At 30.8% G+C, this 14025-nt stretch overlaps 3 protein-coding genes across 10 annotated transcripts in view; 2 read left to right on the forward strand and 1 right to left on the reverse strand.

Annotated features, from left to right (window-relative positions):
• Positions 1-6411, forward strand: part of Dh44-R1 (Diuretic hormone 44 receptor 1) — a 36362-nt gene extending 29951 nt beyond the window's left edge. For 3 of the 6 annotated variants that reach the window (XM_034332334.2, XM_034332339.2, XM_076692881.1), the window contains 8 exons: positions 940-1033; positions 1348-1441; positions 1499-1579; positions 2105-2181; positions 2729-2848; positions 4460-4645; positions 5038-5192; positions 5649-6411. In XM_034332334.2, coding sequence (XP_034188225.1) covers positions 940-1033; positions 1348-1441; positions 1499-1579; positions 2105-2181; positions 2729-2848; positions 4460-4645; positions 5038-5192; positions 5649-5793 — 952 coding nt within the window. In that variant the 3' untranslated portion in view covers positions 5794-6411. Of the gene's footprint in view, positions 1-939; positions 1034-1347; positions 1442-1498; positions 1580-2104; positions 2182-2728; positions 2849-4459; positions 4646-5037; positions 5193-5565 lie in introns of all 6 variants that reach the window. The other 3 variants (XM_034332335.2, XM_034332336.2, XM_034332337.2) reach the window with 3 other exon arrangements.
• On the reverse strand, positions 6319-11010 carry LOC117607982 (protein RER1). Of its 3 annotated transcripts, none has more exons than XM_034332347.2 (7): positions 10850-11010; positions 9982-10065; positions 9720-9824; positions 9537-9633; positions 9202-9419; positions 9012-9085; positions 6319-6639 (listed from the first exon to the last, which is right to left on the reverse strand). In XM_034332347.2, exons 2-7 carry the CDS (start codon positions 10054-10056, stop codon positions 6618-6620), a joined length of 591 nt encoding a protein of 196 aa, XP_034188238.1. In that variant the 5' UTR covers positions 10057-10065; positions 10850-11010; the 3' UTR covers positions 6319-6617. The 3 variants fall into 3 exon arrangements, with proteins under 3 accessions (XP_034188238.1, XP_034188236.1, XP_034188237.1); XM_034332345.2 differs by having other exon boundaries at positions 9202-9422; positions 10850-11009; XM_034332346.2 differs by having other exon boundaries at positions 8989-9085; positions 9202-9422; positions 10850-11009.
• Positions 11011-11718: 708 nt separating this feature from the next.
• On the forward strand, positions 11719-13087 carry LOC117607983 (small ubiquitin-related modifier). Its single transcript, XM_034332349.2, has 5 exons — positions 11719-11857; positions 11978-12046; positions 12135-12212; positions 12524-12595; positions 12770-13087. Exons 1-5 carry the CDS (start codon positions 11843-11845, stop codon positions 12830-12832), a joined length of 297 nt encoding a protein of 98 aa, XP_034188240.1. The 5' UTR covers positions 11719-11842; the 3' UTR covers positions 12833-13087.
• Positions 13088-14025: the final 938 nt, after the last annotated feature.

Genomic DNA, 14025 nt, shown 5'->3' on the forward strand with positions numbered 1-14025 from the left:
AAACAATTTTTCCGGAATCTACAGTATTTTTCGTACGCAGGATTCGTTAGTTTTTCCATTCAATTTTAGTCGGTTGTTAAGACCTGAAATATTTTTATAAAATATTTAAATAAAAATTTTATCCATATTTCATAGAAGGGTTAGTAAGGAAAATAGCAGGATTGAACGACATAATACACCCAATTTCGAGTTTATACCGAAATGACATTTGACGTGAATAGGTACGTCATTCTAAGTCAAAGGGTTAAACACCGTTTACATTAGGTAACTTTTGACCAGGCAAGTCGATTGACCAAAGTTGTCCACGTAAATAGGATTTCGATCGAGTACAAACGACTTCTGGTCAGCTCGAGGTTGCCCTTTTGTCTACTTTCAATCAAACCATCTGGTAGTGTCAGCTGTAATTGACCTTGCAAATGTTGCAGCACCGTAATTAACAAGCGTTTGAGATTATTTTATAATTGCTCCGGCGGTCGCATATTTCTAGCAGAAATCGTTCTATGATTCTAGAATTCTTAAAATAATTTTCAATGCGAAAAATGCTAACAATGATCATTTTACAACCCTTTGTTCCTACCCTGACCGAGTACCCTAGAATCCCAAGTTGCAGTATTATTTATTAGGAAGATAAAGGTTGCACCGAACTACTTAAAATTCTAACAGTACCCAGGTGATCTTTATTAAGGATACGACTATAGAATTCCATATTAAGTTTCTGTATTAACATAAGTTGAAAGAGTTCGATGATAAAGTGAAATTTAATTGAAAGGACCACAGTAATAAAAATAAATCTATCGCTACTATGAACATAACATAGAAATACTTTCCATCGAATAATATTTGAAAACGAATCGACGAAACGTAGACTTGTTATTTTTGGAATAAATGAATAAATGAAATGTAAATATCATTTGTAACGAAAGACAATTTTTCTTCCAGAGAGCTGAGGTGCATTAGAAACAACATCCACACGAACCTGATGTTCACCTACATTCTGACTGACTTTATGTGGATTTTAAACCATGTGATGCAGGTAGTAACCAAAATCTAATTAAATTGAAACGGCATCGAATTCAACAGTAATTGTATTGTTACAAAGCAAAGTTCATTTATGTTCATTTAATTAAATATTGAAAATTAATGAAGCGTCAGATATTAATTCTTGATGAAGTTACAGCTTTTGAATGTTTTGTAAATAAATTAATCATTTCATCTGCAATAATTACACAATTTACTACTCGCTCATTATTAAAACCCAATGGATAACCGAGTTATCATAATTTATATTCATGTTTTGCATTTATGCAATCATGAATCGATTTCTGATACGGTAATCATTAATTTCAGGTCTCCATGCAACCGGATGTACCAACTTGCGTCGCGTTTTTGTCCCTCCTGAATTATTTCCAGTTGACAAATTACTTCTGGATGTTTGTGGAAGGTATGCATTAAATTTATGTATCGAAATCACATAGTTGTATCGCGTGATTTGTTTCAGGATTATATTTGTTCTTATTGGTGGTGAAGACTTTCACTGGTGACAATATCAAGCTGCGACTGTGTCTCGTTATAGGATGGGGTAAATTTTTCTATTTTCATTCTAGTATATTGCTGAATTTTCAATTAATGCACTCCATTATTATCTACGTCTAGAATTTCAAAGTTCAACTAGATTCAGGTAATTTGAATGCACCTAGTCGGAGTCAAATTAATCCAGATTTACATGACTTTAATCTTGTTACATAGTTAATTAGGTGAAATGTATGCACACGTACAGCACGTTCCATACGTTTGCTTAATTAGAACTAATTTAGACTACAATTTGTAACGAGTGTTTCGTTACAAAAGTTTAACAAACAATTCAGTTTTAATTCTCTTTGTATTATTTCATTACCATCTCTCTCTTTTTTTTTTACTAATTATTCTAATTGAAAACATTTAACAGTAGTGACATATTAAAAATCTTCAAATTCAAAAAAGGGTTAATCATTGACTGATGCAATAAGTATTATCCAAGTGTTTTTTTATCTTCAACAAAACTTTCTTATCATACCATTATCAAGCATTACACTCGCCCACCTCCATTGTATCGATTTCATTCCAGGGATGCCGGTGCTGTTCATCGCCATGTGGGGTATCGCAAAATCGCTCGATCAAAGCATTATGAACCAGCCGAACCAGGTAAAAAAATCTCGTCGAACAGGTACCCACATATTTCCTTGAAATATCCACCTTCAACTACAGTCGAGCATCGCTCGTGGCATGGTCAAAAATATCTGGATCGAATCAGTGAGGCAACACGGTACAGATCCTCAATTTCCTCGTGTTCAAAGAAATATCATAAGAATTTCGAGACACGATCCTTGATAACGCACCATTCGTGAACTACGTGACACGAAGACAAAACGATACAGTCAATAACACGGAGAACGTTCCTCCCCGACATACGTTAGTCAAACATTTCCCTTTATCGATAAATTTTTCATTTCACCAGTTATTTTACCTCTTGGTCGTGATTTCATTTCGCGAAAGCAACCTTATTTGTGTTGATAATCATGGAAAGATGTTCAAAAAAGAGATAATTTTGAAATCTTTATATTTTCATCTAAAAAACAATATTTACATTGCGAATAACAGAAATTATAGTTTCACTTTTTTTATAAGCAAATCGCCTTTGTCCAAGTTTCATAAAGGAGGAGTCGCAATAAAGGTAACCGAATTTTCACAGGAAGTAGCTCTGGGAAAACATTGTCCATGGATGGTACCGCATCCTTACGACTGGTTTTACCAAGCCCCGGCCATTTTGGTGCTGTGCGCGAACGTGATCTTCCTCTTCATGATAATGTGGGTGAGTAGACACACCGATTTCATTATCGACTCGGCTAGAACGAGGTTTCCAAGTAAATAATAGTAATAGACAGGTAGGTCTAGGGTAATGCAATGAACGTTCTATGCAGCGATACCGACTCAACGTCGTCACGTCGAGAAGGAAATTAAAGTGAGCCATTCTGCCTTGAAAAGTTAATTAACCCAGAAAATTTAGACTGCTATGAAATAACCCGCGATGTGTCATTTCTCGGTAAGCGTAATTAGTTTTTGATGATGTGATTCTGATTGACGGTCGATGTTAGGTAGACCTACACTTTCGAAGAACTTAACAAACTTTTTGATAGTGATATTTCTATAATCTTGATCGGTATTATCAATATTTCATCATAATCATGACCTTTCTTATCACTTTTGACAAATATAAATTGAGATACAGAGGATTAGCTGGATTGATTGTTATGTTGATGATAAAAAAAAAACAATGTTGAATTATTTTTAACATTCCTGTCTAGACAGATTTTTATCCGTGTGATTATACTCCCCACATCGTACATCTTCTATCTTTGAAGATAAATTATGTAGATGTTAATCAAGGTAGTAATTTTCTCTTGCTGTACTCTATATTTAAGGGATTTTTTAACTTGAAGAACGTAATTTAATATTCATTAATTAAGACTCGATAATCGATAACATTTTATAACTTTATTCTTTATACCACGAAATATTCAATTTCTCTTACAGGAACTCGTCCGTTCTTTCTTGTTTTAATAGTAATTAATTACTTTCGTTCGAACAATTAATCGAACAACATTAATCACTGGCGTGGAATGAATTACGGGCAATTTAACGCGTCGAAAATATAAATTGATTACCACACCACCAAATCGCAGTTAATTGACTAACTTCGTTGAACGCGTTGGCTACAGGTATATTACAATATAGACGAATTATTACTTTATGATCGATGAATTACATTTGTTTATTTATTATAAAATAAAATACAATACTTGTGCGCGTTTCAAAAATAGCGTCGTTGGCACCATCTATCGATATGCGGCACAACTAAGAAGCCCGAAAATTGCATTTTTTCGTTCAATAAGCGAGTTTTACGCCTTATTGACAAGTTTAGATCATTTTATAATTATAATAGAATACGAATGATAACATTAAACTTCGCTGAAAGCGCTAAAATAGAAGTTTGTAAAAGTTGCGTTCTACGGGAACAGAAATGGTGTAGCCATCTAGCGGTAGCCGTCGGAAACTATATTTAAAATTTAAACCTTGCTTTTGCCTCCTGTTTCTATTTATAATTTTAACAAAAATTGATAATTATATACCTCAAATGCAATGACGTTAGTTATACAACAGAAAAAATATATAATTTATCGCGTTTATAGCAGTGTGAAGGGTATTCATTATCAAATTCTCCCGCGTAAACGTTTAAGCACGAGTGGTGGGGGAAGCCACGGACCTATATATATGAGGCCCCCATCCCTACTTCGTCAGTTTTCCCGCGGCCACCTACGCGGTAGGATGGCTGCCAGGAGTCAGGGGGAAATTCTTTACAGCAGCAGTTATTTAATGTTAACTGACTAATTATACATTTTTTCATGAAATTCCTTTGTCACAGGTGCTGATAACAAAATTATGGTCAGCGACGAACGCAGAGACTCAACAATATCGAAAAGCGAGCAAAGCTTTACTAGTTTTAATACCATTGTTGGGAGTGACTTATGTGCTCGTCTTAACAGGACCTACCGAGGGTCAAGTTGCTAATGTATTCTCCTACACTCGTGCTGTATTACTTTCTTCACAGGTAATGCAATAGGAGCAAATATTCCGTTTCAAAGCAAACTCTCCTGAGCAAGAAGTTGAAAAGAGCTCTTCATCTTTTTACTTTGATGAAAGATAGATGTCTTACTCCATGAAATTTTTCCTTTGAATTTCTCGACCTAGCTGTATAATCATTGTTTAATATTTCATGACTCTTTGTCAAGTCCTTTTTCAAAACTTTTGCATAATTTTTCTGGACAAAGTAACTGCAATTAACTTCCATATTCAATTCTATAAAAATCCTTCGAGGGTGCAGTTTTATTTTCTATTTAATTCCTTTTGAAGCAAACATCTTCCTGCAACAGTGCAATAACTTGTTACTTGTGGTTTTAGAGTCTGATTTATAGATAAATCGTTTAATTAATTCATTCACAGGGCCTATTTGTGGCGTTGTTTTACTGCTTCCTTAACACCGAAGTTCAAAACACAGTTAAGCACCACATAGAACGATGGACCACAGCTCGTGATCTGGATACCGAAAGAAGGTATTATAACAATTGGTCCCCCCGTTCGAGAACAGAAAGTATAAGGTACAATTTTATTCCCTTACTCAATGGTTTCACCAGATATTAATTACAATCGTGCATCATCAAAACCTGTACAGTCTCATTAACCCAATAATTAAAATATATTCTACAATCGAATAATTAATGAATGATTATTAAATACGTGAAATGCCACTGTGAAATAGTTCCATTTTTTAATTCAACTCTTCCATTCAATACCTTACGAAGTTAACACATTCGCTATGGACTAAAAATAATATTGATCTTTTTTTATGATAATTGACTGAACAATTTTGATAATAATAAATTAATTATGAGTGTCCGCAATGATAATGTCAATTTAATTCTGAAGCCACTTGAAATTTTCTTTAACTTTTTTTTTTTTTTTTTCTTTCAGTTATTCAATTATATTAAATTTGTGATGAGCACCGCGGCATTCAACGTGTTAACCATTAGACACGTCGGCTTTCTAATTTACAGATTACATTGCCCTCCGTCGAATCCATATAGAAAAAGAGACTCGTCTGTAAGCGAGACGACGACCACCACCGTGATAGGGTTCAATTCCACCACCACGTTCCTAGACAAATCGAAGAAGGCAATTTCAGAGGATCTTAACGAATAAATGTCTAGTCCTCTCGAAGAATTGAATTAGTACTTGGAAGTCAGGTAATAACCTTGTATAACACGGCAGTTCCTATAGAAACTTTTATTTTCTGTGCAATTTAAAACCGTGTTGTATGGGAATGATTTTATTCTAACACTAAGGAAAGTGAATCAAAGAACACAATGCAGGGTTTAGATTTATTCTGATCGAAGAATTTTCATGGCTGGATAAATTCTATGAAATTCTATATTTTATAGAAAATGCTACTATAAAATTAATTAAATTTTAATTATCCAGTTGTTGGTCGGAGAAAGTTATCATCGAGTCAATTTGACAATGAATTTTATTTTCCTATGACAAGATTTTATTTTACAAATGGATTTAGACTATTTATTCAAAATATATTTATATAGCAAATCGCTATCGTATTATTTAATACCGTCTGGTACGAAAATATCTCTTACGAAACTTTCGAAAAGAAAGATTTAATATGTTTGAAAATATTTCTCTAAAAGGAGAATATCGTTCGCGAGGAATGGTTGGTGAAATTAAAAAAAAAGAATCCTAAGATGTACGGCAATGCTTTTAACATTTTATTTTCAATAACCATTTATATTTAAAAAAAAAAAAGAAAAACGATGTCCTCTTTCATTCATTAGTTCATTCATCCTTTAATTCATTCATGCCTCGACAATTTCGCTTTTCTTCCATTCAATTTATTTTTCGTCCCCTTTTTTTTTTTTCTTTCATTTCTCTCTCGCCCAAGAAACAAACGCGAACGCGTTCGTTACCGAAGAGAAGTAAATTTTTCTCTTTATTTTTTAAACTCTATACGACATCCCTCAAACTTCCACGAGCGGACTCCTGTAAAAAAGAAAAAATCGTCAAATGGTGTTTCGTATCGATGACCAAACGAGGGAACATTTGTATATTATAGAACTGTTTTAAACAGTCTAATCAGAGCCCCCTTAAATTTCAAAATCAAGAAAAGATATCACGTTCGAATTAGGAATTGGAACTGGGTAAAAATTGATAAGCAAAAATATTACTTATTTCATTTAATATTGACATTTTACCCAGTTCCTTCCACAATAAAAAAAAAAGAATATATATATATACAATGGTGAAAGATAATTGTACTGTTTGAAAAAATGTGTAATATTAATTGATGTGAAACTTATATTGAATCTATTCACTATTGATTTATATGTTTACTTAATTGGTAAGTAATTCTACAAATGATTTAAAATAATAATAACTTCTCCAAACGATAAGAAAAATTGAAATAAAATTAACCACACACGTTAATTACTAAACGTTAATTATATTTGCCAAGTGCCAAGATTCGTGAAAGAGAGAATTTATTATTATAATAAACTGTTAATTATAGAGATTTTTATTCCGACTTATTTGTAAGCGTGAAAGCTTTATTGAGTATCGAAAATATATATTGTAAATATATGTATATTGTTTAACAATCGGTTCTATAAAAATTTCGGCACAACATTGCCCAAACAGAGTGTACATATCACTAGAAATCTTCATTTTCAACGTTCCAGTGATATCGTCAAGAGTAACTACTGTATAATTTTACATGTATCAAGATTTATAAAATGTATTACACAGAATTATACGTGTATGAGTGTGCAAGTATCTATAAAGAAACAATTACAGTGGTCGAAAGAGAAAATTTCTAATAATGGACAAGAATACTATCGTCGGAGGTGTATCATAATAAAAAGAGAAAGAAATAAAAAAATAATATTATGCATAGAAGTGTGACAGAGTGAACTCGTTACTCGAGCTACAAATTTTGTCCAAAGATCTAAAAGTGGTAATTGATAGAAAAAAAAAAAAATCTACGAGGTGAAAAGACCGAAGAAACTGTACCTGATATATCGTAAAAGTTTATTTTAAGGATTTTTTACTATAATTAAAACGAGCTCGTATTTTATACAGATTCAAATTTAACATAAATTGATCGATTCAGTGTGTTAATGATCTGATGTCAAACAGATACATCAAGTTAGAGAAATAAAAAGACACACCAAAAGATACCAAGCATCAGTAGCCAGCACTTAATATGATGGCTTCAACACTTCCTGAACAATATTTATGTACAATATAAAATTTGAAAGATATTCAATTTTCTTTACTAAGTGTCACCCTTTTGTTTGATTAATCAACATTATGCGAAAGAGAATAGTGGTAAAAAGAGATGCATTAAAAAAGTAGTAATATAAGCAAATGATCTTTGGACCTTAAAAATTATCCCTTTCAATAGCACTAACGCTTAAGATTTACTTTACTATGCATCAGGTGACTCGACAGTGTTTATTAAATAACTTCATATATACACATTTGTATAGGATCAAATTAGATAAAAATTGTGAATGGTATGCATTATTCGATGTATCGTCGTTTTAAACTACCATTTAATACACCTATTGACGTATGAACACAGTTTCACTAAGAGAGTAAGTCTTATGTCGAATTAAATTGAACTAAATTATTCCGCTCTAATAAGATCTGATCGACAGAAATTATTAAATGCTGTCTATCACAAACTACATTGAGCTCTCGGTGAAAACACGGTTTCATTTTCAATGAAAATAAAAGAAATTCATTAGACTGATCCATTGAAGTATTTGTATAGTCACTGAAAAAGAGACTACTCGAAGTGAAATTTAAAAGAATAAAAATTTAAAATAGAATTCGGAACTATATGGTGAAAATGTACGAAGCAAGGAAACGTAATCTTGTACATGGAATGTTCGTAACAAAAGAACGAAAAAAGTATTGAAATGGAAGAACGGTACTACTACTGAAATTACGAAATGAATCGGTAATTATATTACGAATCTTATGTGTATGAATTATCTTTTTCTTTTCTTTACATTCACTGATAATTTAATATTACATTAACAACTGCGTACTGTTCATATTGTTACCGTGTCCACGTTTATGTAAGACCTAACAATACTTTGTACAAGTTTTATGATACAAATATATTACGACAATTCAGTTTATATACCATACAACATTATACTTTTAGTATTACACCTTTCATTATGAATCTTATTCATATGTAATGTCACTGATTAAGGAATCTGGCTGTTTTCAAATTCAAAGATCTTTTTTTCCTTCCGCATGGTACTGGGAAAATAGACATCTACACATTTATGCACCTCCATCAACAAACATACTTCACACCTATTCATTTTGAAGGTATTAACCTCGAAGTATCCTCGTGATTCTGGTACTTTGGTTTTCCATGGGTGAACGGTAAATATCTATATTTGATCATATGCTGAAAAGAAATTTCAATTATATTACTATCTGCTATTTTAGTAGTTCCATGCTGGCAAAAAACATAAACTACGAAAAACTTAAGGTACTATGTATTAAAATTTGATGACTTTTTACCTTTATCTGACGCTTCATCGTAATGCAAAATAGCGTTATAAAGTACATTACAAGTATCGGCCAAAATACTGGTATATTAAAGCACTCAAACATAGTACATATCATAGCTATAACTGTAGATTTCATCACAGAATACCAGAATTTAAATTCAGGCAATCTCCTAATAAATGGCCTAAATTCATCATTAGATCTTGTAGGTAACTCTGGCCCTTCGATATCTACTAAGAATTTATATTAAAAATTACAATATACTGCACTAAAATTTTTGTATTATGAGTTCTATTTCTCTGTTACATTAATGAATTTTTATCCTTCAAAATTCTGTTTACACTCACCATCAAAATCCATTGCAGGATCCATTTTTGGAGTAAGGAATGCTATAAATAAATTCAGGTGATAAATTCCTAATGCATATGTGACGATATACCACCCCTATAAACATAACAATACAATAATAAATCTCAAATCTCTTTTCCAATAAATATAGCCTCATTCTTTTAATTCAGAAAACAACTTACCTGTGAAAGAAATATACGCAAAACAAAAAGAAATATTAGCAAAAAAGCAAATGTCCATCTTGACACTACATGAGGGGTCCATAGATCTAAATATCTTTGATATATCTGCAACAAAAGTGTATTTAACAATTAAGAATAATTTAATAACACAACCATTCATATTAATTCTTAAAAAATAATGAATCACAGAGTTACTACAGTAAATAAATAAATAAATGATATAAGAGAAAATTTGAAAGAATGAAATTATATAGAATTATACCTGTGATATTCTTCCTAATCCTTGACTAAATACATTTCGTCTTGCTGGACCACCCAGATGCTCATCTTGCATCATTTTACTTTCCTATAAGAATATTTAAAAATGAATCATATAGATATTAATAAAAGTACAGTGGTTTTAAAAATACAACATTACTTATAAATAAAACGTAAGATCAGTCTTTAAAATATTAAATGAGAATGTATTCAAAATAAAAATAACACTCTTTTCAGACTAATAAATAAAAATCAGTAACTTTTTATTTTATCTTTTACAAAATTATTATAATTTAATATAAGTTACAAATACATGTTACAATTACAATAAAACATAATTACATGTTTAACCCCTCATTATGACATTAATTACATTTCTTACACGCTCTATTAATCGTACTTTTATAAATAAATTGTAAGGAAAACGTGTAAGGTGTATTACAAGTAGCAATAACAAATTTTGTAGATACAAATATACTGGACAAAAACAAACGAAAAACTTAGATATATAACAGTGATCTATTGAAATTTTGAATTTATTGTGAAGGATAATCGAAATATTAAATTATTAAAACCAATTATTCTAACGAATTCAAGGTTGTTTGAATATAAGTTTTCAAAGTAATATTTCGATCAGACCTCGGTGCAAACTGATCACTTAGAATGAAAATAAAAGTGTAGACCTATAACCATTGTCTATATTTTTATACAGTTAGAAATAATAGTCTATAAAATTAATAGTATTTGTAAAAGTTTCTAAATGTATCCGATAAACTGAATGATATGCACATAACCTCCTCGTCGCATAATTATTTTAAGTATGGTGACAAATCTCTGATAGTTCTGTGACAATTATAATAAATACAACTTGCCTAAGGTATTTATACGTTTTCAGTCGATCTTCGCGAACAATTCGCTATTTATTTGGTTAAAAAAATAACACGTCACAACATTAATGGCATACTTTGATCAGATTGTACCATAGAATTTGCAAGGTGCTTCAACTTATCTCTTCGTATCATCAGTGACTACAGATACAAAAAGACTGAAAAATGCCTTTGTTCTGGGGCGATCATAATTATGGGGATCCCAAACACCCCCAGGTGAGGTTTGGTCTACATATACAGAGCACTATTGGTATGACGGATGTGCCTGTTTTACCAGTGCTTCTATTATACCCCGCGCTAACAATGCAAAGACAGAATTTGGGCTTTCTTTGATTCTATTTTTTAGAAATTAGTCAAAATCAGCCCAAGACCAACAATTTATTAAAATTATTATTTAGCAAACTTGTAACGAATGATACAATTTATCATCAATTTTATTGGTAATTCACATACTACATTAAATATTTAATATAATCTTTTGGAACACATGATCATAATCATTATTCTGACATCTAGCTCCACTTTCACTTATACTTATTAATAAAATAATTGTATCATTCTAAAAAAGTATAAATCATATATGCATTTGAAGTTTAGTAAAATCAAATGCAAATTTTGAATTCCTATTTCAAATTTGAATTCAGAATGGAATGCAATGGAGACAAACCCTCAAAAATAAAAAAAGTAAAGTATCATATATCTTTAGTGTAATGTACTATCGTAAATTAACATTATACAGCTGAAATTAAAGAAATTGTTTATTTATCATGCGCACATAACGAGCAGATAAAGTTAAAAAGAAATCATCGCTGTTAGAAAGTGATGTCTTTCCGAACGAAGATACTTACTAAACGTTCAAATTCTTATTTTTAGAATAGAAGACTGTGCAACTGACAAAAGCGCGGCGCCATATTGCATGCTTGTGTTTGGTTACTGTTCTGGCGCGTGGTCGACAATTGTTATATTTAATTAACTATCATGTCCGATAATCAGGTAAGCTTTATTGTTTGAACGAAAATTTTGCTATTCTATATTTCGCGACATAAATATGGTGTAACACTTTCAAATGTTCAATCATACTTTGAGTCTAATCGGTCTAACCTTCCGTATTAGGAACAAAAACCCGAAGCCGGCCCAGGCGACGCAAATTCCGAATACATCAAGCTTAAAGTCGTTGGAAATGTAAGAAATTACTGTTTTATATTTTACATTTACACTCTTTTTCGGTGACCCTTCGTAACCGGCTTCATCATTTGAATCTTTTTTTTAGGACAGCAATGAAATTCACTTTAGGGTAAAGATGACCACTCAAATGGGTAAACTCAAGAAATCATATAGTGATCGTGTGGTTAGTTTTTCTTTCAATCTAAACATATATTTAAATAGTATGAATAGTTACTGTTGATGCATTATTGAAAGTCATCTATATAACTTGAGGAGATTAATGTAAATTATTTTTAATTTGTACCCTCTGGTTAATTAATAAACTATATAATGTATAGGATGCAATAATAATATTGCAATGCTTACAGTAAGATTTATCAACAAATATGTATAGTTTCAAGGCTAAGAATTATATATATGTATATTTGGAAATATAAATGTTAATTGTATTTTATACACATAAGATGAAACTATACACTGCTGAATTTTGTTTAGGGTGTACCTATGACATCTCTCAGGTTTCTATTTGATGGTAAAAGAATTAATGATGATGAAACTCCAAAGCAGGTAAATTCTTATTTTTAAATACTTAAATATCATAGAAGCAAATGAAGAACTTCTAAAAGTATGAATTGTGTTATTAATAACAAGCTTCTGAACTGCTTTTAGTACCTTCCTATAAATAACACCTTAAATAAATGTATGATACAAGATTCCCATAAAATGTAACTTATTTTTCAGTTGGAAATGGAAAATGATGATGTTATTGAGGTATACCAAGAACAAACAGGTGGTCACTACTGAAGAAATTGAATCTATCATTCAGTTTCAACATCTTTTGAAGTGAAAGTGACTATCATAAACAAATGGACAAGTTTATCAGTATATATATGTATGTTAAAAAATATGTAATTTGGTTTTTTACGTAACATTTTGATGTGCTGTTCTACATTCCTGTAACATGGCAAGTTTAAGGACCATCAGCAGTTAGTTTCATACATTGTATACATTTAACCACTTAAAGCAAAAGCAAAACAAGAAAAAAAAAGGAAAAGAAAATAGAAAAAAATAATCACGCCTTACAGCCATGAATTTTGTCCATTGATAATAACTAGCAATGTATTTGCAATCAACAGACTTTTTAATTAATAGATTTAGATCGCGAGAATTTCGAGAAATTAAACTTTACGTTCGTTATTAAAACATGATACATATTGTATAACGTGAACATGATTTAAACAAAAATTGTTGCGTTTAAGGTGCGTCTATAATAAAAGAAATAATTGTAATATTTTCCTTTTGCCTTTTTAATGTAACAGTGACACAAATATTTTTAATTTTAAAACCGTACATCGATGATACGAAAAAACAATTTGTTTCTCTATCTAACAAACACGTAATAGTTGATTCAATGTAAGTAATGTGGATGCTGGTACAGAATTTATTGCAATAAATTTGAAGTATTATGTAAGGTATTATTACATTAGATAACAGACCATTAAATAACATACAATGTTGTACTTCTAATTCTACACATTTTACAGAATACTATTTAAATTGTAGTAAAAGTAAAAATTAGACGAAAATTCTACAGATTTATTAATTGTTTAACATATTTGATTCTATAAGAGCATCCTTATTACAAGAATTTTTCAGTGCTTTAATGAGACAAAATTTTTACAAATTGTAATAAAAGTTATTCTTGTACAGATAATTAATACAGTTTCTGTTCTTGTTACTAATGTGTAACAATTGATCGGTATTTTTTTCACTGTTGCCATTGCTTTTTGAATGACAGGCAAGTTTTAAACTAATAAAAACAATTTAAGTAGGTACGTCTTTAGGCGGGATAAATAAACGTAATAATTACTTTAATATTTCCCATTAATGAAATGTAGAACTTGTTGAATGATAAGACTTATTAAATAGTTATAAATATTAGATTCCCATTTTCGTAACAAAGGCAGATAACTTTGATATAAATAATATTGTAATAA

Source organism: Osmia lignaria, chromosome 3 (genome assembly GCF_051020975.1).
Source record: "Osmia lignaria lignaria isolate PbOS001 chromosome 3, iyOsmLign1, whole genome shotgun sequence".
NCBI classification, from domain to species: domain Eukaryota; kingdom Metazoa; phylum Arthropoda; class Insecta; order Hymenoptera; family Megachilidae; genus Osmia; species Osmia lignaria.